This window comes from Juglans regia, chromosome 10 (assembly GCF_001411555.2).
Source record: "Juglans regia cultivar Chandler chromosome 10, Walnut 2.0, whole genome shotgun sequence".
NCBI lineage: Eukaryota > Viridiplantae > Streptophyta > Magnoliopsida > Fagales > Juglandaceae > Juglans > Juglans regia.
Window position 1 is genome coordinate 2,373,408 of NC_049910.1, and position 12,882 is coordinate 2,386,289.

The following is a 12,882-nucleotide window of genomic DNA, read 5'->3' on the forward strand; positions in this document are numbered from 1 at the left end:
CACGATGACTTGCAATGGTGGCCGAATGCCTTTTGTAGAGTAATAATTGTAGAGCGAAGATCTAGAGTAATGAGCAGTGCTGCATCGGATGTAGCACGAGACCGGTCCCGAGAAGTACAAAAACTGTTTTTTATTTATTTATATTCTTAAATATTTTTTAAAAAATTTACAATATTATTTAAAAATATTTTTTTTAATGACTAAATAAAAGAAATTTATCGAAATCGAAACTCAAATATCGGTGAGTCTAGATTTTTTTCTAGAGTAATTAATTGTAGAGCGGCTTCGGGATGACTTTTGTAGAATGTTGGTGGTCACTGGCGATCATATAGTCAACGTAATTAATATTTGTAGACCGGCTGCCGGCTACGGATGACTTGCAGGGGGAGGACTGTTTTGCCTCTGTCTCTTCTCCTCGGCTATCCAAGGTCGCAAAGATAGCATACCTCTCAAGGTCAGCTACAAAAAATCTCTTTGGCATGAGTTATGACTTATTCATTTATTTTTAAAAAACATCTCATTTTATATAATTATTATAATTTTTTTAATTCTTAATATAAAATAAAATAAATAATTTAATTTTTTAAAATTTTAAAATTAAAATAATATTAAAAAATATATTATAATAATATTTTATTTAAATTTTTAATTTTAATTTCAATTCATCTTATCTCATTTTTTAAAATAAACGAATCCTTAATTACTTTTGTTTAGTAGTAGCAAGGTTGGTTTGGATGGTGAGAGTACTAATACATGTAGAGCGGCTACTGGATGACTGTGGGGGATGTCAACAGGAATGATCTAGAGAGTAACTAATTGTAGAGCGGCTACCGGATGACTTTGGGGAGTGTCACGGTCGATGTAATTAATAGTAGAACGCCTTTTCTTTATTATTTCATTTCATGCTAAACTCAAAACTCTTTTTTACATGCAAAATACACATTTATATTTTGCAATGATAGAGTTACAATTCATTTATATTTTATTTACAACTTATCAATAAAATATATTTATTTTAAATACATCAAATCAAAATCAAAATTAAAATTAAAATAAATATTTTAAAAAATATTATTTTATTTAAAAATTATAAACAAAAATTGTAAAGCATTTCTCAAAAAGAAAATTCATCGTCTAATGTTCCTACTTCGATGAACGGTTTGAAAAAGCATTTGAAAAATAATTAAAAAAATTCATTTTTTTCCCCTTCATTCACTCTCTTATTCATTGTTTGTGTTGCATGATAATCATAAGAGCAATGTTACGTATAATCTTTATTTAAAGATTCTAATACAAGTTTAGAAAATTTTATCTTTAAAATTTTTTAAAATTACAAAAATATTCCTCCTAAAATAATATTTTTTCTCATTTAATAAAAAGTCTGCACAAACCGTTTCCAAGTGAGGACTACAAATATAATTTCTCTAATCATAAACTCACTTTAGTTTTTGCTTTGTTTATTTTATCTCTCTCTTCCTCTCATTCATTATCATTCTTTTTACTTGTATTAACACTTTATAGTTTTTATTCTTCCATGTCTTATATTCTTTTAAATAAAGACACTATATTACCTCCGTACAACATTTTATAATCTAGCTGAAAATATTTTGAAAATGACTATTTTCTTGAAAAACTCAACACTTTTTTTTTTTTTTTTTTATCACTAGGAAGGTTTGTCAAAGTCATTGAAATTAACAGCTTTAATCACCACTCAATGCTTTCTTTCTTATCGTAATAGTAGTAGCTAAACATCTAATGTCATAATCATGGTTTAATGAGATTAGGCCGGCATGTATGGATGCTTAGGATATCTTTAAAAGTTTTTCGAAATTTTGTGAATAGTAGTTAAATAGTTTGAGTGAAGATATTTTATTAAGTTTTGAAAAAAAAAAAAAAAAAGTTCAACACAATTTTTTTAAAATAAATTTTGTATTGGAGTATGTAAAAGTAAATAGATAAAGTTAAAAAGCCACTTGAATGTAAATTTTTAAGATTATTTTTGTTTTGAAGTTTGTAAAAATTATATTGATTTTTGTATTTGAGTAATGATTAGGTAATATGATTAGACGAAAAATTTAAAATTTTAAAATTGAAAATGTTTTGTGTGTAAATGATGTTTGGGAATGAAGTAAATTTTTGTTGGAAATTCTATGGTTATCCACACATGTCCTTTAACTCTCCTAAGTATTCTTTTCAAAACGATTCATTTGAGTGACTAGGACAAATAAAAAGTAGCAAGCAAATCTCGACTCATTACCACAAAAGACCCAATTGTTAAACTTGTGACGTGGTTCTTACTCTGATACCAATTGTTAAAAACTAAACTATTGATTTAAAATTCATAGGACTATTAAATACTAATTTAGTTAAACATTTAATTCTCAGGATCATAACTGTTGAGGACGTTCTTCACCGATACACACTCTCAACCCCCTACAACCATATAGTAAGGGGGCTTGGGGGCTTGGGGGGTTGAAAGGGAACCCTCCGATACCTAAGTCAGTAATAATATGTGTAATCTCCGATCCAAAATATTTCATACCCTCATTAACATACCTGGTCCCTTTAAATAGAGGTTTTGTCTTCTTGGGATCACCTGGATTAATGACCTCACCCATTATCTGAAATTTGAATCTAAGTTCCTTTGAGCTATCCATCTGCTTTGAATGAATATCTTAATGATCCCATGATAAGCAGACAGACATTTTCTTTAATGATTCAACCTTAACCCTGTTGGGTCAAGGGGGTATTTAGGCATTAAGGGTTTTGCAAGGCCGTAAAGGCCCAAGCCCAGGGTTTTATAGCCCAGGGTGGCATCCTACGGGCCCTTATGATTATATTAAAGCCCTTCCAATAATAATTTCTCGTATATTGCGTGACACACTCCATTGACGACTATAATTGCCTAGTTCTAACTAAGGTGGTTGGAAGCACTCTCAATTGATTATTTACATTCTCTCATAATTTCTTGTATCTCATTATACAAATGGTAAATTTGAAATTTCCCGTCTGGAGGTTGAATAAGCTCCCTCTCTTGTCGTCCCAAAGAAAAAGAAAAAGCCATGAAGTCTTTGATCTCAGATCCTATTTATTCGTCCCTGACAATGGTTGGTGAAAAGTCCAGTTTTATATCACTTCTCTCTCGCACATCTGACCCATTTCTTTATGATTTCTCTATTTTTCAGTAACTTCTCTTTTTCTCTAGACACATTTTCCCTTCCTCAACTTTTAGCCCCTCCCATCCTTTGCTTGCCCCTTCTTGATGGCACATGGACTGGGCTTGGGCTTCATATGGGCCAAGATTTTTATCCCTTCCAATTTTGTTTTTTCTTTTCTTAGCAACTGACCATAAGCTTTACACTCGAGCCTCGAGGACCATGTCAATACAAGATTAGACTGCACTCTTCAAATTTGATCAAGATTTTTTTTGGTGGGAGAGTAAGGGGGAAGGGAAGGTCTTTTGTCCTTCGTATCAACATTCTTTATGCTGCGTTTGGATATTAAAATTATCTTAGATGATTTGAATTGATCTATACATAATAATATTTTGTTGGTCCTATTGAAATGTATTAAAATATAAATAAGTTTGATATGTATTTAAATGTATAAAATATGTTGAGATAGGTTTAGTTTTTTTATAAAAAAAAATAAAAATTATAAATTATAAATTCTATTAATAATTAGATTTAGATAAATTGAGATCATTTAAACAACAGAGCTAATAAACATCGCGCGTGGATTTTTATGCTCAGAAAGGAGCGGGAAATCACATGGAATTGTTAGTGATCATATCTTACATGGAAACCATTGAAGTGGGCGTGCATGCCATATCTAACGGCTTACGGCTATATCTCTCCGTGTTATCAGTTTATTGGGGCTTGCATGGATCCTGTCGTGGTGATAGTGACTGAGCTTCTATTGGGTGGGACATTGCGCAAGTACTTGCTGAGCCTGAATATGCGGCCAAGGTGCTTGGATATGCATGTGGTGGTTGGGTTTGCACTTGATATTGCTCGTGCAATGGAATCATGTTTACACCCCCATGGGATCATTCACCGAGATCTGAAACCTGGTATGGTACTTATATTACTTTTTTGGTAGGATTGTTAAGCATTCCAAGTTTAAAGTAGCATTGTGCGATAAATGGAAAGTTAACAGCTACATTTTGTGAGATTTATAGTTTCTGTTGGTTGCACTGCATTTGGTCTTACCATGCTTATAAAAGATAATGCCCGACCAGTACTACGCTTGCATCTCTTATCTATATAATTTCATTTATTCAAAATACTAAATAAGATCTTTCTGTTATTGTGAGAATAATATCAAATATTATATAGGGTTGTCTTGTGATTGTTGTTATTATAATGATATTAGTAAAGTGAGTCTTATTTTCTGCGTTATCTATAATTGGTTTTCAAAGTTAAGTCCACAATGTTTCGGGTTTTGGGAGAAAGGTGTTCTTTCTTGGTTCATTGTTTGGCAGCATATTTTATGACATTTTCGGGTTGAGACTGATAGAATGCCTTTTTTTTTCTTTTTTTTTTTTTTGTGGATAAGTACGATGCCTTTACTAAAACAGTGCATGTAAGATGAAGAAAACATTCTTTGTATAGTATTTGTTGTTGTCTCCACTGCTACTCTGGAAATGTTATTCCTTAGCACTATGTTTTCTTATTAATATTTGTGGGCTTATGTGTGTAGTATTTTAATTTCTTATCCATTTGCTTGGAGAAAATTATATGCTAATTGATCTCCCTGTTATCAATTGGGCTCATGAACCAATCTATGAGATAAGCAATAATAAAAAGATATGCATATTTAGAATGATGCTCTTCAATTCAAAAACTTCTTTCCCTTCAATATTAAATATGTATATAATGCTCTAGCTTATATGGAGGATGAGATGTGTCAAGCTTAGCTATCAGAATGATCAAGTGAATGTTTCAATCATGCATATTTTGAGCATTTCAAGATTGTTCAACTGGAAGCATTGGTTGTAGAACCTTGGAGGCATTTTCAGCTAGCATGAATGCAATTAAGAATAATCATACTGATGCGACCAAATTCATTTGATCGTTTGAGACAATGCTCCAATTAATTAATGAACGTGGAAATTGCTCAAACCACTCAACATTTGAGTCGGATTTGGCTTCAAAATCAAACCTGCTGGGCTAAATAAATTATGATCATTCCTGTATCTAGATAGGAAGATTAATTCCCTCCATCCATTAATGCACATTTTATTTGTTAATTACTCAAATATTGTATAGTCTCTCTTTACTTCTTCTTCTTTCTTTATTCTTTTTCTTAATTCTTTTGTTTTACTTTGATATAGCATTGTTTTGCTTTGATATATGGATCAAGTCATGAAAGCTGGACCACGTGGTCCTGGTTTATAGCATTGTGTGAAGCAAAATGATTTATTAATTCATGTGTTGTTAATCTTAAGCATCAATGGTGAGAGACTTTTATCTGTAATGCATGCTTTTCATGATCATATTTTAAAGTTGGGATTAGTGTTTGATTATATTAGTGTTTGATTATTTATTATATTGTGTTTGGTGTTTTTTATTATTCAATAACAGATGGAAGAAGATTATGTGAGTTGTAATATTGTTACGACCCAAGGGGTTGGTGGTGACTCCTCGTCTATTCCAGTGGATGTGCAGGAGCATGTGAGTCTTCCAACTCATTCATTCATATATACACAACAGACTACCCATTCCATCCCACCTTTACCCAAGAAATCAAAAAAAACACCTAGTAACCAATCGGTGGTTTGGGAACACTTTACTAAAGTGCAACCTATTGACCACGATAACCCAAAAGCTCAGTGCAATTATTGCGCTAAGCTATACAGTTGCCACTACAAGAATGACACTTCATCTATGCTACATCACCTCCAGAATGCATGTGAAACTTCCCCTCTTAAACTTAAAAGAGTTGGAAAAAGTCAATCTAGTGTTAAGAGGGATGCGAAGGGAAGAGGGTGTAGCCCACAAGGTATAGTGAAGTATGATGCAGAAAAACTTAGGGTGTCAACCGCTAAGTTTTTTATTAGGTGTGAATTGCCTTTTAGGCTAGTGGAGCATGAAGGGTTTGTTGAGTTCGTGACTGATTTAGAGTCTCGATTTATTTTCCCATCCCGAATTACTTTAAAAAGGGATTGTATTAAATTGTATAACGAAGAGAAAATACAATTAAAGAAATTGTTGGATGGTCAAAGAATTTGTCCTACCACCGATACCTGGACGTCGGTGCAAAATATGAACTACATGTGCATTACCGCACATTTTATTGATTGCAATTGGAGATTGCATAAAAAAATACTTAAGTTTTCTCAAATTCCTGACCATAGGGCGAAACTATTGGGAGGATGTTAGACTTGGGATTGCATGAATGGGGTGTTGATAAAATTTTGACCATCACAGTTGACAATGCCTCCTCAAATGATGTTGATGTTGATTACATGAGGAGGAGAATAAAAGACAATGATTGTACTATATTGGGTGGTGAATTTCTTCACATGCGGTGTGCTACCCATATATTGAATCTGATTGTTATGGACGGTTTGAAGGATGTTTATGAATTTGTAACAAAGATTAGGGATGCCGTCAGGTATGTGAAATCTTCGCCATCAAGATTTGCGAAGTTCAAGGTTTGTGCGGCAAAGGAAAAGATCATTGGGAGAATGATTTGTTTGGATGTTCCTACTAGATGGAACTCCACATATTTGATGTTGAGTACCGCTGAAAAACATAAACAAGCATTTGATCAATTTGTTTTTGTGGATGAACATTTTGTGAACCCTACTAATGATGATTAGAAAAATGCACGGATTTTTGTAGAGTTGCTGAAAATTTTTTATGATGTTACATTGAACATTTCTGGTTCTTTGTATGTGACTGCTAATGTATATTTTGAGCAACTTTGCACAATTGAAGATGTATTAAATGATATGTGTTTGAGTAATGATATTATCACTTGTACTATGGGCATAAATATGAGAAGTAAGTATGACAAGTATTGGGGTAACACAAATAGGTTCAACTTAATGATATATGTCGTTTTTGTGCTTGATCCACGATACAAAATGATGGCAATGAAGTTTTGGTTGCAAAAGTGCAAAGGGTATGAGTTGACGGATAAGACAGAGGACAAGGTAAAACTACTTTTAGGCCGCTTGATCGAGCAGTATAACACATTTCGTGTGGCTAGTGGGGGGAGTTCTAATGTGGCTCAAGGGAGGCCAAACACTACTAGTGGGGGGAGTTCTAATGAGCCAACACTGCCTCCGACTAAATTTCAGATCATGTTCACCAAATTCCTTGAGGAGCAGGGTGTTATGGCGTTTAGATCGGAGCTAGATAAGTATTTGTCTGAGGCGTGTGTAAATAACTCGCTCGGTTTTGTTCTCTTAGATTGGTGGAGAGTTAATGCCGCCAATTATCCTGTCCTTGCTGAGGTAGCACGTGATGTGTTAGCCACCCCCATTTCCACTGTTGCCTCAGAGTCTGCATTCAATACTGGAGGATGAATATTGGATCCTTTTAGGAGTTCATTGTCTCCGGAAACTGTCGAAACCCTCATTTGCACCCAAAATTGGTTAAGGACCAAACCTGTCGACATTCGGGAGTTGAAAGAATATGTACAGTCGATGGACCTTGAAGGTAAGTTTGAAACTTGAAATATTTTTTTAATATCTATCTATCTTGGTTTATTATCTATCTAACTTATTTTTTAATATTTTTTTAGATGATCATCTAGCTTCATTATCAACAGAGGATGCTGTGAGTTTCTCTTCCCATTGATGCTGAAGATTTAGAGTAAGTACTTTCTTCTTTCATAATCAATTGGTTCTTTTTTAACAAACTGGTTAGTGGCCCTACTATCCCACCATAACCTTTTATGAACCTTTTGCAGTCATTTTTATTATGTATATAGTCAATGTTAGAAACAATCTGTGGTGTATTGGTGCAAGGAACAGCATATGTACCGTTCTTACCTCAAAATAAATGAATGTGCATTAATGTTGCAACTAGAAGTTTGCTAATTGCTAATTGTGAATCTATGCTTACCTCAAAATATTCAATGAATTTACTTGAATGGCGACCTAGCATTCCAGAGTAGATAATCTGTCCTCCAATTTTCATTAGAATCAATTGCACCAAAAGAACATCTATTGAGTTGTATAAAGTATCATCTAATAGCAACACTGGAAAGATTATAGTACTTTTTTCTGCTGTGAACAAACATGTGCCTCAACTTGTATCTTGTATTATCTTAAAAAATATATAATTTTGAAGACTCATGCTTTAAAGTGGAAGGTTACAACCATAAATCCAATTTAAAGTATATATCAGATTTTGATAACAAAGACTGATTACTTGCCCCAATTATTGAAAATTATTGAGGTAGTAAAAAGTACTTTACATTATCTTGCAAGGTAACTAATGATATGGCTGTGAAAGCATGGGTTAACTAATGATAAGGAAAAATGCTAGAAACTCATAAAAGGTAGAAATAGAAATTCATGTACTTGCTTCTACCTTGGTTAAGGATTGGAGATTTTACATGAATCATTCTCGTCTGTCTATTCCTGTAAGATGATATGGTGCTCTTACTTGTTTTATTTTTTCAGGTTCTCTAGTTTCTCATGACGTGCTGATGTAATTAGTAAACACTTGAAGGACACAAAAGCAGCTGAATAGATGCCAGTTTCAAACTTTCAATTGAAGCATTTTGTAATTTTCATATATTATAATTTTGTGTTTTGTAATGTAATGTAATGTAATTTAATTTAATATGTAGTGAATTACATTATTGCATGCATTTTACATGATAATGCATGGTCATGGAAGGTTAGAAGTAGTAGAGGTTAGAAACTACTAGATCGATCATTTTTAACAGTAGTATTATCATATTGGAATATGGAATATATTACATATACATGATCATCTAATCTCAAATTAAATATATATATATATATATATTACCAACTTTTTAGTAACATAGACTTTTAGATTATAAAAAAAAAAAAAAAAAAAGATATTGTAGTTAAAAAAAATAATATGTGCTTTATTATAAATTAATTAATTAATTAAATTAAAAAAAAAAGGCGGGTTGAAGCTGGAACCCGGATTTCCAGGTTGTAGAAACCCGGGTTCTGGCCCGGGTCATAACCCGGGTGTATCCGGGCCGAAACCCGGCCCGGGTTTGAAGCCGGGTTCCGGGCCGGGTATACCCGGAAATCCGGTCCGAAACCCGGATGAACAGTCTTAGAGATAAGTTTAATTTTTTTATAAATAAAAAATAAAAAAATTATAAATTCTATTAACAATTAGATTTGAGATTAGTTCAACAACAGAGCTAATAAACATCGCGCGTGGATTTTTATGCTCAGAAAGGAGCGGGAAATCACATGGAATTGTTAGTGATCATATCTTACATGGAAACCATTGAAGTGGGCGTGCATGCCATATCTAACGGCTTACGGCTATATCTCTCCGTGTTATCAGTTTATTGGGGCTTGCATGGATCCTGTCATGGTGATAGTGACTGAGCTTCTATTGGGTGGGACATTGCGCAAGTACTTGCTGAGCCTGAATATGCGGCCAAGGTGCTTGGATATGCATGTGGTGGTTGGGTTTGCACTTGATATTGCTCGTGCAATGGAATCATGTTTACACCCCCATGGGATCATTCACCGAGATCTGAAACCTGGTATGGTACTTATATTACTTTTTTGGTAGGATTGTTAAGCATTCCAAGTTTAAAGTAGCATTGTGCGATAAATGGAAAGTTAACAGCTACATTTTGTGAGATTTATAGTTTCTGTTGGTTGCACTGCATTTGGTCTTACCATGCTTATAAAAGATAATGCCCGACCTGTACTACGCTTGCATCTCTTATCTATATAATTTCATTTATTCAAAATACCGAATAAGATCTTTCTGTTATTGTGAGAATTTATTGCACACGACATTTATATATATATATATATATATATATATATAGTAAATGTGGATCTCATCTGTAAAGCAAATTACAGACCCTAGAGATATAATTTCTTCATCAAATAATTGATCTCTTGCTGATTTTAACCTTCAAACCATACTTCATATGAAGTACAACAGAGATGCTGGGAATAATAGGATGACCTTGAACCACTTGAACGTGATAATTCCAAATGATAGCACTCGCAACCATCTTCATCTGAATTAAAGCCATTTCCTTGCCTAGACACGTCCTGGGTCCAGCATTGAATACTGCGAACTTGTAAGATGGTACATGCACTATTCTTCCTTGCTCCGAAATCCATCTCTCTGGCTTGAATTCTAAGCAATCTTCACCCCATATGCTTTCCATCCTTCCCATTGAGTAGAGAGAATACAGCAATCTTGTACTTGGACCAATATACAAGCCGCTAGGGAGAATGTCAGAATGAACTGAGTGCAGATGCTCGAAAGGTAAGGGCGGGAATAGCCGCAAGGACTCGCACATCGCTCCATGGAGATAAACTAGATTGCTCAGCTCGTCTATACAAAAGATCCTCTGGTTTTCGTTAGAATTCGCAGCCAAATTGTCTCTGATCTCTTCTAGAATCTTAGCTTCCACTGCTGGGTGTGTTGCAATAAGCCACAAAAACCAAGTTAGCCCCGCACTTACGCTGTCTCTCCCTGCTACCACGAGATTGAATACGGTGTCCCTTAAAAACTCGTTGGAGTTTGGGAAACCGTCCAGTTTCAATGTTCCTTCTTCTTCATGAGCCATATAAGCTGTCAACAAGTCGAATTTGGCTTCTTCTGTCGTCTCGGTTTTGCTTTGCCTCAGTTCTTCTCGCCTGGATGAGATAGTATGGTATAGGAATTGATCAAAAGTTCTCCAAGCATTGCTCAGCTTCTTCTCTTCTCCCATTTGAAGCCATCTCTGCAACTTCCAGTAACTTTCTGGCACAATGTGTCGGTAAAAGACTCCTTGCTCCATCTTATCAAACGCCCTTGCATGTGCAAGTTCAGGAAATTCAACCGAGAGGAAATTTGGATGAAAGCCTAAAACTGTGTTGCAAATATTATCGAAGGTTAATCGCTGGAAAACGTCTTGTAAATCCACCTCGATTCCTAGACTTGAGACGTGATCAAGAACAGGAATGAGGGCCATTTCCACCTCTTCGTGCACAGCTTTCTTTAAGAACATGTTAAACTTGCTATTTGTCATCAACGAATGGATCAGCTTCCTCTGGGACTTCCACGAGTCAGAATCGGAATTGAAAATTCCGTTTCCTAGAGGTTCAAAAATCTCACGGAACTTGGGTCCTTTCTCGTAGTTAGAAAATTTTCTGCTCAGAATGTGATGGATGTCGTTGGGATCACTAGTGACCACAAAGTTCATGCTACTAAACCAAGGGCCCTTAAACATGAACGAGCCACCATAATGTTGAAGAAGCCGAGTTACGTAGTCGTGGAAATTCCATGCATTAAGAAGAAGCCCCGGAAGCATTCCGGCGACAGGCCAGTTTATGATGGGAGAGTGTTTGTTCCATCTCCAACGTAAAAGCGAAAGGAAAAGGAAGCAAAGAAACGAGACAAGCATCTCTGGGTGCCAAAGTAGGGCCATTGGAGCTCAGCTGTACGTACGAGTGCTTTGGTTTTTTGCGATGACTTACAATGGTGGCCGAATGCCTTTAGTAGAGTAATTCATTGTAGAGCGAAGATCTAGACTAATTAATTGTAGAGCGATTTCGGGATGACTCTCGTAGAATGTTGGTGGTCACTAGCGATCATCTAGTCAACGTAATTAATATTTGTAGAGCGGCTACGGATGACTTTCATGCTACATCTTCTCATCATATTATTATAATTCTTATAAATTTTTTTATAAAATATAATAAATATTTTACTAATATTTTATTATATTTTTAACTTTCAAATTTTATTTTACTTAATTTCAATTTATTATCCAAATCTAACCTAGTCAACCTATACAGACAACACCTTTCACAATTATATTTTAAAATAAAAATATTTTTATAAAATAAAGTTACAGTTATGAAATATTTTATTTCTAATTTTAAAATATACTTCTTTAAAATGTTGTAAAAAATATTACGTGTTTGTCATATTTCTTTTCTGATTTGCATGTTGAGGACAAAATTCAGAAAGGGCATTTGAAATACCGGTACTGGAGATGCCGAAAGCAAAAAATCTCTTTGGCATGAGTCATGAATTAGGTGCGGTTTGGATATTATTTTTATTATTATTATTATTATTTTAGAATTTACAAATAAATAAATTATTTATTATATTTTATATAAAAATTTAAAAAAATTATAATATTAAAATGAGATTAGATGAATTGATAACATTTCTAAATTTAAACAGAACTTAAAAGATTGTCTTTATGTATGAGGTTGAGTGGAGTGTGGAGTGCCCTGAGTTGTTTGTTGCCAGTAAGATATCCTGTGGGTCTAGTAGTAGCGATGATGTAGAGTAATTGACTACGGGATGACTTTGGTGAGTGTCAAGGACTCAAGAGCAATGATCTAGAGTGACTATTCATGTAGAGCACTCTTATTAGATTAATCAAAATTAAAGAATATTTTTAATGAATATTTTAGAGTACTCTTATTGAATTAATTAAAAGTTAAATTTAATGAGTATTTAGTTATTAAAGAGTAAAATATGCTCATATTGGATTAGTTAAATTCTAAATATTTAGAATTTAACTACAGTGACTTTCAAAAGTTTTTTTAAATTTGAAGGTTACTGTACATACATCAAATACATATTTTATTAATTATTTCTCTCTCCCCTTCTTTATATCACATATTTTATCACAATTAATATATTAATTTGACTTAGTGATATATTAATTTAATAAGAA

General features: G+C 33.8%; 1 protein-coding gene across 1 annotated transcript; it reads right to left on the reverse strand.

The window, feature by feature from the left end:
* Window positions 1-10,074: 10,074 nt before the first annotated feature.
* LOC109005628 (alkane hydroxylase MAH1-like) lies at window positions 10,075-11,633 on the reverse strand. Its single transcript, XM_018984638.2, has one exon. The coding sequence runs from the start codon at window positions 11,614-11,616 to the stop codon at window positions 10,075-10,077; it is 1,542 nt and encodes a 513-aa protein (XP_018840183.1). The 5' UTR covers window positions 11,617-11,633.
* Window positions 11,634-12,882: the final 1,249 nt, after the last annotated feature.